Source organism: Podarcis tiliguerta (assembly GCF_965153285.1).
Source record: "Podarcis tiliguerta genome assembly, chromosome: 1".
In the NCBI taxonomy this organism is placed as follows: domain Eukaryota; kingdom Metazoa; phylum Chordata; class Lepidosauria; order Squamata; family Lacertidae; genus Podarcis; species Podarcis tiliguerta.
In genome coordinates, this window is record NC_139534.1 from 24044774 (window position 1) to 24060802 (window position 16029).

General features: G+C 39.1%; 1 protein-coding gene across 1 annotated transcript in view; it reads right to left on the reverse strand.

Annotated features, from left to right (window-relative positions):
• TTN (titin) overlaps positions 1-16029 on the reverse strand; it is a 285564-nt gene that overhangs the window by 151873 nt on the left and 117662 nt on the right. Inside the window, exons 111-131 of the mRNA XM_083403724.1 lie at positions 13832-14071; positions 12448-12540; positions 12179-12256; positions 11496-11561; positions 10488-10571; positions 10042-10092; positions 9553-9615; positions 9102-9167; positions 8712-8792; positions 7745-7828; positions 7355-7435; positions 6939-7010; positions 6650-6721; positions 5929-6012; positions 4876-4980; positions 3679-3834; positions 2477-2530; positions 1960-2043; positions 1500-1565; positions 1090-1170; positions 569-652 (exon numbers count right to left, since the gene is read on the reverse strand). Coding sequence (XP_083259850.1) covers positions 569-652; positions 1090-1170; positions 1500-1565; positions 1960-2043; positions 2477-2530; positions 3679-3834; positions 4876-4980; positions 5929-6012; positions 6650-6721; positions 6939-7010; positions 7355-7435; positions 7745-7828; positions 8712-8792; positions 9102-9167; positions 9553-9615; positions 10042-10092; positions 10488-10571; positions 11496-11561; positions 12179-12256; positions 12448-12540; positions 13832-14071 — 1845 coding nt within the window. The remainder of the gene's footprint in view (positions 1-568; positions 653-1089; positions 1171-1499; positions 1566-1959; positions 2044-2476; positions 2531-3678; positions 3835-4875; positions 4981-5928; positions 6013-6649; positions 6722-6938; positions 7011-7354; positions 7436-7744; positions 7829-8711; positions 8793-9101; positions 9168-9552; positions 9616-10041; positions 10093-10487; positions 10572-11495; positions 11562-12178; positions 12257-12447; positions 12541-13831; positions 14072-16029) is intronic.

Consider the following 16029-nt stretch of genomic DNA (forward strand, 5'->3'; position numbering starts at 1 on the left):
AAATAGTTATTTCTTATCCAAAGGCATCATAATGTAAAATATTCACTGCAGATTTTTAAACAGAAATAATATTTATGAAAACATTTAATTTTCTTTCTTTCTTCTTTAAAAAAAAATAAAGGTCCAAAAGAGTGTACACTACAGAAAACGTTCAAGAAGGACATTAAGATTCAGGACAGCTTTTAACAGTGACAGAGAAATGCCTCACAAAACAAGAATGCAATAAGAAGTCTAAAGCACATGGCAGTTTTACCCACATAAAAATAATATCGCAAAAGACCTTACAAACTACACAGTTAACACAATGAACTGCTGCAGATCAGCAAAGGCCAGCTGCTCGAAGTTGTGCAGGCAAAGTGCCTACAGGAATTCATTAACACCAGCGTTTCAAGCGTCCCAGTTTAACCCTAATATTCTGCATTTGTTTTGACACAGAGCAGAACATTTCTGTGAAATTTAGTCAAGTTTACTTTTTCCTTCTCAGAAGCAGCTGGTTCACAACTCCAGCGGGCGCCTGTTTCTGATCTATTCAAAAGCCCTTTTGCAGAGTCAGAGAAAACAGGTGTACCTTTAGCTGGTGGAGCCACTGCTTTCTTGGGAACCGGAACGGGGACTTTCTCCTCCGGCACAGCTTTCTTTGGTACAGCTGGCACTTGAAAGATATTATTAATTTTCAGGTGACTTAAATCACGTACATGTGACACATATAAACCAGGTAACAAAACGATTCAAAGTACCGAGATCTTGACATTTTACATAAAACAAGAAAAGGAAACGCAGACTATTTAACATAATTAGATCACTAGGGCAAAGAAGGGATGCAAAGAAAGAAACAGGCACGCTAAAAACAACTTTTTTGGTTTGAACAATAAATTCTTTCTCCCCCTGCTATATTTCTCTCCTATGCTATATCACAAATAGCCTTTGAAAGCTCATTCGGTTTCAAAAGTGGTTTGCTGTGCATCATGGAGGGAGATATTTGATGACTGAGTCCCCTGGGTTTCTCGCATTTGCTGTGCAGTTCTTTAGTTCCCAAGAAATCTTAAGATACATATATATAAATTCCACAGAATTTAAAACTTTATATACCTCTTTTTGGTGGAGCCTCCTCCTTCTTAGTGACTGTTACTTTTTCTTCAGTGACAACCTTTTTCTTGTGTACTTCGGTCACTTAAAGACAACAAACAAAGGTAAGAATGTTGCATGTGGCTCCATCTCAGAATGACAGGAATATATTTTGAATATAATTCAGTTCCATTTAAAAATACTGATTTATTATTTACCATATATAAAACATGAATGAGACAGTAAAAGAGACCGAGGAACTGACAGCATTACTGGCAGAAGATTGAAAGAGGGGCCAATACATGGTGACAGTCCCTCAAGATATTAAAGTGCATGAAACGCATATAATTCTTATGTGAAATTGACCAACAAAATATATACATGACGCTCTCTAGACAAAACACATTACTGACATGATTTTGTGTGTGTGTTACCTTTGGGTGCTGGAGGTTCTTTTGCTTTAGGTGGTGCCAGTTCCTCAGGAGGAGCTTTCTTGGCCACTTAAAAATATTACAAAATTTTATAACGTTGGAGTGATTTGAACATCAATAGGAAAACACATTAAGAAGTTACAACACATACATTTCACTGAGTAAATCCACAGCCAGATTGCTTAGAGACAAGCAATTGCTCACACTTAATGCAAAAGAGATTAACATCAACTCAAATGGTTTAGATGACAGACGACCAAAAAGAAAAAAGAAAAAAGAAAGCATTTTGCCTAGGGTTGCCATATTTCAAAAAGTAAAAACCAGGGCACCCCGAAAGTTGTTGAGTTTTTTTAGACAAACCCCAAAGTTGTTGAGCCTTTGAAATCCCAGTAATGTCCGAGAAAATCCAGACGTATGGCAACCCTAATTTTGCCTAAGTGAAAAAAGCAGTCTATATATATACCTCTAGCTGGGGGGGCTTCTACTTTCTTGGGAACAGCAACTGGTACTTTCTTTTCTGGTTCAGGTTTCTTCCGAACCTCAGGCACTTCAGGAAGAATATTTAAGTATCAGTTATGTTCGCTGTGCATGTTATTCAAACAGTATAGAAAAATAAGGAGCTGAATCCATATTTCAATGCAAAATTCAGTCGAAATGTTCAGAGGCTAATTCTGTTTTATATACACACAGAAACACACACTAAGACATACTCATCTCTGCACAGCCGAATAAAAAGATACCCAAGGTGTTATATGAAAGCAAAATGGCCCATTGCTGGCAATTAGGGTGTTTAAAATTGAGAAAGGCACAGGAATTTGCAAACAGGTCCTTGCTAGTCAAAAAAGATAGTTCATAATATTTTGAGCACTACAATGACAAAAAACAAGCACAAATACAATAGTAACAAGCATGGGACAGACAGCTGTCAAACATCTATATTGAAGAGTTGATACTTTAATACCAAAGAGTTGCTGGTATACCTTTAACTGGTGGGACTTCTTCATGCACTATCTCCTCAGCGTAGTAGGCCTCTTCTGTTAATGTAAAGATATTAAGAAGGTATAGTTGAATAGTTGACATGCACATGTTGATACAATTAACAAAACAAGAAAGTGACAGCTCTTACAAACACACATATATTTACTTTCATCTCATGTTACTCCTAGTACATGTGCAGGTAGGTTTACTCCAGGGACAGACCTCCTGATATTGCTGGACTTCAACTCCCATAATTCCTGACCATTGGCCATGCTAGCTGGGGTCGTTGGGAGTCCAGCAAGCTCTGGAGGGCCACAGGTTCTCCATCCCTGCTTTCCTCTCAACAGAGGCCATACTCTCTCTTCTGACCATTTCATGGAAAAAAGTGAGTAGATTACTTCCCAGTTCCCATTGAAGTCAATGTAAACATCCACAGTGACTTCAGCAAGAGATGACATATCTCAACTTCCTTGAAAAGGTCACATCCATGAAAGGGCCTATCTCAATGGTTCTTGTAATAAATAGGGGGAGCCTTATGAAATGGGGTATTAGATCACATCCTTTAATTCCATAGCTCTTGGAGCAATGGCTTTAGGTAAGTTAGATTTCATGTACTTTTGTTTTGTTGAGCTCTACGTGGCTGATATGAAGGTGACTAATATTTGGAATTATTTTATAATGATAAGCAAGTAATAGATCATATAAATAAATAAATAAATAAATAAATAAATAAATAAATAAATAAATACTATCTCTTTCAAATATGCAGTTCTTTTTCTGTCTGTTTCTGGTGGTTCCAGCTTTCTTGGGAGAGTAATGAGGCTCTGAAAGTTGAGCCACCCTAAATAATATGTGTTATCTGTGTAGGAATGTAGGAATCTTTTATTCTTATACAAATTGGCTTGCAGTGCTCTGCCTATATTTGTAAATTTGAGAAACGAACACTTGGGTCCGTTTCTGTATTTTCATGTGAAAATAAGAATGATGGAGGGAAATAAGAAAAGAAAAAGTGTATGCACTCTTAAATTTACTCTTTTAAACCTTTGTTTGGGTTCCGAACAAAGTAAATCATATCATAAGCAGCAAATGACTGGCTTAATTTCAAAAGGTCATTAAATAATTACATTCAATTCAGCCCAACGGATATAATGGCAGATATTATACTATACCAACATTTGCTGCTGGCTGTTGAATTGAGGCATACCTGTTACTTCAGAAATCTCTTCCTCTCTCTCATAAGAGATCTCCTCTCTCTCATAAGAAATTTCCTCCTCCCTTTCATAAGAAATCTCCTCCTCTCTTTCATAAATTTCTTCTTCTTCCACTTCTTCCTCCTCCACCTCTTCAGGCCATTCTTCCACTGTTAATATTTTAAAGATGGGTTATTTTTAATTTTGCTGTGGGGTTAGATGTCCTATAACCACCCTTGCCAGGTCAGTGTAATTACTACAAACAGGCATATACAAAGGACATGAACTGATTTGCATACATAGAAACACACATTCATATCAACTGCAATCTAGGGATCTCAGATCTTTTCCCATTACAACAGGTACATAAGAGAATTAATAGCAAAGTTATCTACATCAAAGTTAGCTACTGCAAGGGTCTAGATGACTTGCCAAGGTCTCTTGATCTATGGAATCCTGCACTGTGGTATGTGATGACTCCATCAGGGGACAGATTCTTACAAGAAAAATCAGGTGGAGTTTTATGTAGGAAAACCCATGTTGCACTACAGGTGTCCTATGTATACACTGTCCCTAAATCATGACTTCTTTCCACAGAGTATGGAAAGTTGAAAGGATAATGGGTTAGATCCAAAGGTGATCTTCATTTAGAAGAAAATCTTTTCCAAGCATAGTTGGACTGCTTCTGACTTAATGGAAGAACGTTGAATGACAAAATATACCCCAGATCCATAGGAGCTCCTCCACTTTCACAAGGGCTTCTGTAAGACTTTGTGCAAGATTTACTTCTGCCACCATGATATAGGTGTGTCTGACTAGAATGTGGGGCTCAGCCATGAATCTCACTGGGTGACTGGACCAATTACTATCTCTCAGCTTAACTCATCTCACTAGGTTGTTGCAAAAGCAAAATGAAAGGGGGGGGGGCATGTATATCACCCTGAGATGCTTTGGAGAAGGGTGGGATAAAATGTAATGGGTAAATAATAAATGCTATTGACATTCTGGGTAACCAAGGAATTGGATCTGAGAAAAGACATTTCCTCTGAGGATCTTGGCTGGGTGTCAGATGTTATACAAATGTCCAGAGACACACAAACACAAAACTGTAATGGCAGATGTTAACAGGGAAGAGCAGTGAAGAGCAGCGACAACAAAAAGCGCCTGAAAACAGTTAAATTCCTCACAGTTCTAATTATTTGCACATATACCTTCAGGTGGTGGAGCTTCCACTCTTTTAGAAATGGCAACAGATACTTTTTCTTCTGAAACAAATCTTTTCTCTTCTAGAACAGCTCTCTTAGACACCTCAGGCACTTTAAAAGACATTAAACGCATTGAGTTTTAATGGGGATATACAGATTCCTGACTGACATCTGAGGAGGTTTGCCTGAACACTTGTGCAACTAACAACCACAAAATGGACAAGTAAACTACATACTGTTCTTTACTAGGCAACATACAAAGTAAAGCTAATACAGAACTGCAAAACAAACATAAGCAAATCGTCCCCTCTTGACAGGGATGGGGAAGCTTTTTCAGCTTGAGGGCTGCCTTCTCTTTCGGGCAGCCTTCCGGGGTACACATATCAGTGGTGCATAGGGCCAGAGGCAAATGTGCAGAGAGGAACTAATGTGAATTTGACAGTAGGTCAGTTTGTACACACACTCACCAACCCCGCTTTATTATCCATACATCTAAGCATCCATCCCAGCCAGGACAAAAATACCTCATGTGGCCAGCATGACTAAACCACTTCTAGCACAACGGAACACTGTGACAGAAATCAGAGCGCATGGAAATGCCGTTTACCTTCCCACCGCAGAGGTACCTATTTATCTACTTGCACTGGTGTGCTTTCGAACTGCTAGGTTGGCAGGAGCTGGAACAGAGCAATGGGAGCTCACCCCATCGCGTGTGGGGATTTGAACTGCCAACCTTCTGACTGGCAAGCCCAAGAGGCTCAGTGGCTTAGACCACAGCGCCACCCGCGTCCTTTTACTCAAGGAGGATACAAAGCATGGCCGATGAGGTATGTGACCTTGGGAGTGTATGTGGCTTGAGGAGTGTTTTGAAGACCAGATAGAGAAGCCCACAGGGCTGTATTTCGCCCCCAGATCTAAGGTTCCCCATTCCTGCCCTATGAAAAGATGTTGAACAGCAAGCAATGTGACATGGCACAAAACATAAAATGATGGTCAGCATACGAAAGAAAGGTAAAAGCTCTTTTAGATAATAAGACCATTGACCACTTAAATGCATACCTCTGGCTGGGGGAGCTTCCACCTTTTTGGGAACTGCAACAGGTAATTTTTCTTCAGGGACGACTTTCTTAGGTACCTCAGGCACTTTAAAGAGACCATTTAGTTTTAGAATTTTTTTGAAGTGGCAAGAATGATGTTAAAAGTACAGATTTCGGCTACAAAGAAGAGGCAGCAACTAAAAAGATATAGAGGACATTTAAATAATGGTGCCGATGTAAAAGACCAATGGTATTTTAGTTTTTGTTTTTTTTAATTAAATTTTAATTTTATTTAACATAATCGTTACAAAATATAAGCAAAACACTGCAAATACATACACATATACACTTCAAATAAGCATATATACATGAAAAAAGGAACAAAAGTGAAAAAAGAAGAAAAGAAGAAAAAATAAAGAGAAAAGAAGAACGAAAGTTGGAAGAATTTCTTCCAAATTTCTTCTACAAATATCTCAATATGAAAATAATAATAAAATTTCATTAATTGACTTCCATCGCTTACACTGCACTTCCTATATACATTTTAAGCAAGATTGTATCTGTTATTCCGTATTTTTCCCATACAATCTCACACAAATATTCTTATCAATAAGTTTTCTAAACCTTTCATAAATCTATTCTAAACACAACCAACACCTTACATTTAATCCTTGTATGCATTTGACTGCAGTGGTCTTTTTGTTATGTTCTGATTTGTTTGTTTGTTTTGAAGGAAAGCATACCTTTAGCTGGAGGAGCTTCTTCCCTTTTGCGTAGTCGCGGCACTTTTTCTTCAGGAACCGCTTTCTCAGGTACTTTTAATAATTTTAAAATGAGAATATGTAAGAATATGTAGAGACAAAGAGACCATGATGGCTATTATCAACAACTATACACAAACATATGTTGCATAGGACTCAAATATGAAATGAACATACATATGATTAAGAGGAAGATGCAAAGAGAGAAACAAAAGAGTCTTAAGATTTAGTTTTATATATTTTACAAATATATAAGATTTGAGTCTTGTACCTTTGGGTGGGGAAGGCACTTTCTTCTTTGGAATAGGAACCTTTTCTTCTACTTTCTTAGGTACCTCTGGCACTTTGAAAAAAACATCAGAGTTATGAATATTGGGATCGAATATTGCTAACTATTATAAAGTGAGGAGCAGGGTCCTATATCAAGTTGTGAGATCACTTACAAGTGAACTGGGCACTTTACTGAATTTAGATGTGTTACGATAACATTGCACACTGTCCGTTTAGTGTTCTAGTGTTTAACTGAAGAACATTTGTTAATGAAGATGCCGTTTAGCAACGAACAAGTATAGGAAGACGACGATTACGACATGAAAACAATCACTGCTGAGGGACCGCAGATCTTTTCACGACACGTCATTTGAAGCAATGAATGAAAAGAGCTGCTTATGAGCGATGGTCTCATACCTTTAGCAGGTGGCTCCACTTTTTTAGGAACGGGAACAGGTGCTTTTTCTTCTGGGACTGGCTTTTTAGGTACTTCGGGCACTTTAAAGATATCAAAAGCAGATTCTGAGAATCACCCGGACACATAACAACTGATCAATGACATCTCACATTTTGTGATTACATTTCACAAGAAGGAAGAGATGGTATTTCTCTAACCCAGAAGAACCTCCATTTTAGATTCCCTATGGGCAGCAGCCCAAACACCCACATATTCAACACATTAGCTTTGGTAACCAAACACAGAAAGGCGCTGGATTTGTAAAACTCATTCCGAACAGTGGTTGCATATGGGGGACAAAGCACAGGGGACAAAAGTTCTTTGGGTGGCTTTCGTTTCAAGAAAAGTACCTTTAGCTGGGGGTGCCGGCTCTTTCTTGGGAACAGCAGCAGGCTTTCTTTCTTCTGGCGTAGGTTTCTTAGGCACCTCTGGCACTTGATCATTAAAAAAAGAGAGGTTTTAGAACTTGGAACTTCTATTTGAGGCCCGACATCCAAGATTGCACAGAAATATATGGAGAGAAGCAGAAGCAAGATAAATGGCATATCAAGGCATCAAGCAAAAGCTGTTAATAAAGAGGTAAATGTACCCCTGACCGTTAGGTCCAGTCGTGGACGACTCTGGGGTTACACGCTCATCTTACTCTATAGGCCGAGGGAGCCGGCATTTGTCCGCAGACAGCTTCTGGGTCATGTGGTCAGCATGACTAAGCGCTTCTGGCAAACCAGAGCAGCGCACATCACATTTTGATCTGCATAATTGTGTGTCTGTATGAGTGCCTTCTATATGCGGCATGCAAATCTAACAGTTATCATGCCATGCAGAAGGTATTATGTTAACAAAGCAAAATTTGGCAAATGCGCTGGGGCTGGAAAACACTGCTGGCTTTTATGCCTCGCCGGTTGCAAGGGCATGCATGCAGCCAATGGCCTCTCAGCCGGGAGAGGCCACTGACTGGCCAATTTGAGATGCAGCAGCCAGCGGGAACACAAGCCAGATGCCCAGACAGATAGGGGGGATTTCCCCAATGGCTGCCTGGCCATGTGCGCTCTGTTCTCACTGCCCAGGGATGGTGGCTGAGCATGAGGGATCACAACAGGCACCCACCCAGAAAGGAGTAAACATCCATTACATTACAAAGTGAAATTTAGCAAATGAATATTTGGCCATCCCTAAAGTACATGTATATTATACACACATTGCTTGCAGAAAAACACCAGAAAGCCACCTAAGTAACATATGGATGGACACATTTTAAGGCATGGATAAGAGTTCAGATAAGCAAGATGGCGGGATCAGCTCTGACAATGGATGTACCTTTAGCTGGCGGAGCCTCTACTTTCGGAGGAGGAGCAGGTTTTTTCTTTTCTGGGACTGGTTTCTTTGGCACCTCAGGCACTTTAAAGACACACAGGTATAAAAGGTTTAAGGAAGTGCTACAGGCCTACATTTGTTCATAGCAGTGAAGAAAATGTTTGAAATGCCAGCGTGGATTTAAAACCATGTATCTATTTAACAAAGACAGTTATGGCTATTGAAGATTAAACCCGCGTATAACGTTTAATATGTAGGATCTTAGTTGTAAAGGTGTCTTTCTGATGAAGTAGCCCAGCCACATTTTTGGCTGTGTGTTTATCAATCCTCTGGAAGATACGCAGGCTAGAGACCTGTCTGAGATATTGTTATTATTGCACATATATTATTCACCTTTAGCCGGCGGGGCCTCCACTTTCTTGGGAACTTTTTCTTCTGCTCTCTTCCTCACCTCAGGAACTTTAAAGATATTAATTTTGGGTTAATCAGATGATAGTGGTCATCAGAGCCACCCTCAAATTATATTTTTAAAACCTTACAGGCTTTTGTGACACATGTAAACATACATAAACACCCAAATCTGATCAACAAGGATATAAAATAACTGCAGATATCAAGTTCTTAATGGATAAGAGTTTAAACCAGGGTTTCCCAAAACTTGGGTCTCCAGCTGTTTTTGGACTACAACTCCCATAATCCCTAGCTAACAGGACCAGCGGTCATGGTTGATGGGAATTGTACTCCAAAAACAGCTGGGGACCTAAGTTTGGGAAACCCTGGTTTAAATAAACTCACATACTAAAATTGTAGTAGTAATAATAATATTAATAATAATATAATCTACCTTTGGGAGGTGGAACTTCAGGTGCTTCCACATAGAACCTTTCCTCATCGTACTCATCTGGTTCTTTAAAGAGAATTATGAGATTAAAAAGTTACATTTACCCTCCATTTTAGATAATACTGAAATGCTACATGTAGACCTATTAAGATGATGGATGAATTTGTGGAAGAAAAAATTGCTCCTGCTATCCACACCTCTAAGTGTCCATCTGATCTTTCATATGGAGTCTAGGTGTGTACAAATTGTATGTGCTTAGGCTCTTTCCACACAGTGTTTGCAAATCTGGGAGCAACAATTCCAGGCATGATCTTAAGTCCCACCACCCACATATGTATCTGTCATCTGAATAGTGATAAAGACATGCCCAAACCCAGGGAAGTATCAAAGATAGTATACAATGACAGCTACACATTTCAACAGTTAACAGTTTAGATGAACTCACATGGTACAAAACAAGATAAAACTGATTTGGAAAAAGAGCAAATCTACCTTCAGCTGGATATTCCACATAGAAGCTGTCCTCTTCATACTCTTCTGGTTCTTTAAAGAGAATTGTAAGATGTAAAAACTATACTTTCAGTCTGTTTTAGATAATACTGGATTGGTACATAAAATGACAACTAAGAAATGCAACAGCAAACAGACTTTGTCTATTCCACCAATCTTAAGCAATCCTTGCACTCCCATGTGCTCACAAAACTCTTGTGCATGAGTATTGCCCCATGCAGTTCAGTAAAGGGAGCATATCCTCACTTGTAACTCTATCATCAAGTAAAAAAGAATGTAAGAATTCTGAGTAGGAGAATTCCATAAATGCAGAGAGGTCCCACATCCATAAGATACCATTGTATCGGGACAAATTTAAAAGGCACCATTTTCACACGAGACAAGACAGCAAGGAGAAAAAAGAAGTGAGGAAAGATATTTATAGTTACCTGAACCGTATGTATATTCTTCTTCCCTATGATACGAAACAGACACCTTTTCTTCTGAAATGGTCCATTGTTGTTCTGTTGGTACTTTAAAAAGCAAGAATTCACTTTAGTGTTTTTTAAATTAAAGATTTGGTAGACAATGAATCTATCCTTACGGAAGTCGCATAACACCAACATACTACATTTAGTGAACTCAGCACCACAGCTCAAAATTACACCATAAGGGTGGATGTGCCACAGCAATAAAGAGAAACAAAAATCATAACAGGTAACAATTGAGACCATAAAGCATAAAAAGCATTTTCAAGCAGTCCAAACCATTTTTGTGTGCAAAGAGAACGTACAAAAGCCCCGTTTCCAAAGAAAAGCAGACATAAGAAGACCAAGAGAGTGGACACATACTTTTGTGAGTATACAGGAGAAGTTGTATTAAATGGTAACATATAGTGTAAATTAGATGAATATAGAAGATATTAAAGAAAGAAACCAAAAAGCAAGAATTCTGCGCCAATATAGACTCGGTGCCTAGGTGTTGTGGAAACCCCACAGGACTTAAGAGAACCCTGTTTCCCCACATTCATTTAAAGCACACACACCCTATAGTGATGAGAACTACCATTTCTTCCTCTAATGGCAAACTCAGAACAACAACAGGACTGGAGTCAAAACAGATGGATTTAAGGAGCCTTAAGGAGAAACAAAAGAGGCACTAGCATGCTTTGGGAGTTGGTGTGTTTTGGAGTGTTGTGATATGGGAAGTAGAAAAACAGAATTGCGGTAAGTGTATGGGGATTGGGGGATTTCTCAAGGCATGGTCACCATTCCTGCATAGAGAAAGAGAATGCCATGTGTGACTGTGAAGTGGGAACAACACAATGGGTTAATAAAAACCAGCAATCACTGCAGGTCAGCACAGAGTGCACATGTGGGCATGCATGCATACATTATGGAAATATTCGGATCAGGGATTACATATAAACGCTGAAAAAATAAAAATGTGTTTTGTACCTTTTCTCTCTACCACTTCTTCATGGACCACCTTTCGTGCAGGTTTTGGTGGTGGAGCTTCTGTAGCTTAAAGGATATAAATAGTTAGTCCCAAGCCTTTTCGGTCATCATCTAGGCTAAGATTACATGCAGAAAATGTAACATCACACTGCATATGAGCTTGCATTTTTGCATCACTCATGGGATACAATTTACAAAAGACCAAATCAATACATAGCAAAGGGTTGTATCCAAGTAAGTCATTCTGTTCATGCAAGGACTTCAATATGCATAGTAGAAGTCCCCTTGTCTCCTCATGCTTTCCTATGTCTCTCCCCCAAATCTGCTCAAGGGGGTTGGGGAAAACCCCATAACTCTTAACTATAACCTCTTGCTTTTAATGGACAACTCATCTCCATTTGCTTCCCCATCACTACTTCCATCCCTCTGCTAGTAGCTGGGCACCTAGTTTGCAAGAAGGAGGTCCAAGGTGAAGTCCCTGGCCTCTCCAGTTAAAAGGGACAGGGTGCAGATAACATGAAAGGCATCTGCCATGGAGACCAGTGCCAGCCAGAGGAAACAGTACACTGGATCAGATGAACAAAACAGGCTGACCTGTTAAGGCAGTTTCATGTATTTCATGGATATGAAATTGATGCAAATGTATTAATAGCACATGCAATTTATATCATCTTCAGTAATACCTCTGGCCCGTTTGAGATGTTCTTCCTCCATCACTTTAGCCTTTCTTTCCACCTCTTCGGTTACAGGTTTCCGTGTAACTACAGGGAATTTAAATAATTTCACATTAGCTGGAAATTGGTTCATTTTACACAGAAGTTATCTTAAGAATATAATGGGAATATGCACTTTTTTAAAAGGAAAGGAAAGGAAAGGAAATAGGACTGTGAGAATCTGAATAGGACTTGCTGCAGTGGGAAATGTTTTGATACTAAAATTCTAAAGTCCATACCTTTTTCTACCACAACTTTCTTCTCTACTTTCTTGGCTGAAATCTCTGGTGGTTTCCGCGTAGGTGGTTCTGGCTTTCCTGGAACCTGGACAACTGTAACATACATTACATTTATATTAGAGAACATTACCTTACACCTGCTTCATAAACATCAAGGATTGTATAATTGAGAAAGAAAAAGAGTGCAGGGAATGTTAGGAGTTGTGTATTCTTGGCCCAAATAGAAATCAACACTGGCCGCCATTTGCTTAAGCAGTGCAGCATTGTTCCATCTGCAAAAGAATATGCTTATTTTTTAATATGACCTGTAAGGCAAGGTATAGGCAGATTTAGATTGGATGAACATCCATTTGAAATATTTCTGCTGTTGGATTATGCCGAAATGGCAAAACTGACCAGAAAGCTCAGGACCAAGAGGACCAAAACTTTAATAAAGAATGAGAAAAAAAATGTAATTTACTTGAGAGACCACTGTAAGCAGATGAAAACTTTAGCAGGATTGCAATAACACTTGTAATGTTGAAAATATTATGGACAAAATGGAGAGACATAAAATTTGGACGATGAAATAATATGCAGTTGAAAAGTCTCATAATAGGACCCAAGGAGGGGAAGGTGGGAAGATTTGGAAAAATCTCTAAATATGCATATGTATTTTGTATTGTTATAATTCTGCACTTGTAAAGGGATGCAGGTGGCGCTGTGGGTTAAACAGAGCCTAGGACTTGCTGATCAGAAGGTTGGCGGTTCAAATCCCCGCGACGGGGTGAGCTCCCGTTGCTCGGTCCCTGCTCCTGCCAACCTAGCAGTTCGAAAGCACGTCAAAGTGCAAAGTAGATAAATAGGTACCGCTCTGGTGGGAAGGTAAACAGTGCTTCCGTGCGCTGCTCTGGTTCGCCAGAAGCAGCTTAGTCATGCTGGCCACATGACCCGGAAGCTGTACGCTGGCTCCCTCGGCCAATAAACCGAGATGAGCGCTGCAACCCCAGAGTCGTTCGCGACTGGACTTAACAGTCAGGGGTCACTTTACCCTTTACCTTTACACTTGTAAAATCAAATAATTTTTTTTTTTTAAAAAAATTGAAATATTTTCTGCAAGTATATTGCTGCAAGAAAGCAAAATTTGATAGAAAAAAAGGAACAGCAGCTTTTCCAACCACATTTGAGCTCTCTTCCCCCTCCAAAGAACAGTGAAATGAGAAGTATTGGAAATTAATCATATAGTGCAGTGGTGGGGTTAGCTGTGACTCTCCAGATATCATCCTTGCCAAATGGCTATGCTGACTGGGGCTGATAGGATATGGAATACACCAACATCTCAAGAACCACAGATTCCTCAACAGAGAAAACAGAAAGGAGAAAGTTTTTAAAAAATGAAACATACCTTCTTTGCGAATTTGCTTTTCCTCATAAGTTATTTGTCTTTCTCCATATGCCCATTCCTCTTCTCCTTCATCATATCCTTCTTCTCGTTCATAATATTCATGCTCCTCTCCATAATCCTCTTCCCATTCTTCATATTCTTCTTTGTGAACCTCATATACTTCTTCCTTCTTCTCATAAACTGCTTCTTTCTTCTTAGCTACAGTGGTTACTTTAACTTCCTGAGGTTTCTTTGCAGGAGCTAATAAATAATAATAATAATAATAATAATAATAATAATAATACAAAGCCTAATAAGGTTGACGTGGGTATTTGCAGTTTTCAGAATAATCATTCCATACATGCGTTATTGTGCTTTGAAATTGTACAAATGAAGTTTTTCGTCGTGTAGTTTCAATGCCATGTCATTCTCAAAGCAACAGCAGCATGGCTGTCCTAAGGCAGATGGATTTATTAGAGCTTACGAATGAATAGATGAATTAAATGAAAGCTTTCTGCTCAGTGGAAAAGTTTGAAATTCCTGGGTGAAATCTAGGGATAGATGAATCTGTCAATGACTGTTTCTCTCAGCTTTTTGTTTTTCCCAATCTTAAATTCAGTTCTCTGCCTTTATTTTATTTATTTATTTTAAAAATTCCTCGTGCAAATCCACCAACATTTTCCCATGCAGTTTTGACTAATATACATATTTTTGCAAGTATTTTCCCCTAATATAATGAAGTGTTTCGACTATTTGATGCATTTTCATGCGCACTTGCCCCTAGTATACAAATTTATGCTTGGAGAACTACATCACAAAATTTGAAGGAGTGTGAATTTCAAAGGAAAGCTGCATTTCAGTTTGGCAATTGGATCAAAAAGTGTGAACTAGTTAGTTTGTCATTAAAACGGAAACAAAATTGAATGTCTCCTCCAACCCTATGAAATACAATTCTGCATGGAATTGTCCACTGATATAAGAGAAGGAGAGGAGATTTTTTTTGCTGAACCCTCTCCTCCATTTTCTCCTGCAGCCCCTTGTGTCCCCAGAAAATCAGTTCAAGAGGTTTCACTCTGGAACAGTGTGGCAGGTGGCAAAGGGGGCTGCAAGGAGAAAAAAACTAATGAAAAAACTGCCTCCTAATCTCTTGTGCTAGTACACACCTCCACTAGATCAAAAACTATTCTGCTTTAATTCTACCTACTGTCTTTTCAAAGTCCTTTTAATAAACTATCAGTATTTCAGTGGGTATTCTAGTCAACTGATAGTTAAATCCCCCGGCTTATCTGCAGCAAGCTCCTGAAGTAAACGTTGAAGAAAGAGTTCAGATTAGTATTATCTGGAAAATCCTGTAAAGGGATGACCTTTGCATGAATAATGATGTTAGGATGACTGAAGGGAAAATGAAGAATGACAGCGCCACATTTTAAATGGCTCAAGCAATAAAAGATGGGGAGTGGGTGCCATTCTCCCCATAAAAGATTATTTTCTTAGTATGCGCATTTCAGTATTTGATTCTTTACCTTCTGTTGGAATAATTTTCTGTACTTTTGGAACTGGGACTAGGGCCGAAGATGGGGGTTCTGGTTCCTTTGCCACTTCTGAAACATTTACAGATATGTCTGCTAAGCGGCTTGATTGAGCATCATGAGCTAGCCTTGGGATTTAATTTCATCTGGTCTCATTAACATTAGTCAGATGAAACTGGACTGAGATCTTCAGTTTGTATTGTTAAGATGCACGGCATTCTCGTTAACATTTAAAGACAAATGGGAGAGAAACAAATCTCGGGAACAAATATTGCTAACTGAGTCTTCTGTCAAATTCAGCAGCGACAACCCAACTGAGGCTGCAATCACACACACACAAGAGCTAATAATAGCCTCCTGAATCAGGCCAATGGCCCATCTAATCCAAAATCCTGTTCTCACAGTGGCCAACAAGATGCCTGTGGGAAACCAGAGAGCAGAACATTAGCACAAGAGCAATTCTCCTCTCTTGTGGCTCCCAGCAACTAGTTTTCGGAAGCATTGCTTCCTCCAACTGTGGTAGAAGTGGAGTAGAGGAGAAGAAGAAGAAGAAGAAGAAGAAGAAGAAGAAGAAGAAGAAGAAGAAGAGGAGTTTGGATTTGATATCCCACCTTTCACTCCCTTTAAGGAGTCTTAAGGTGGCTAATATTCTCCTTTTCCTTCCTCCCCCACAACAAACACTCTGTGAGG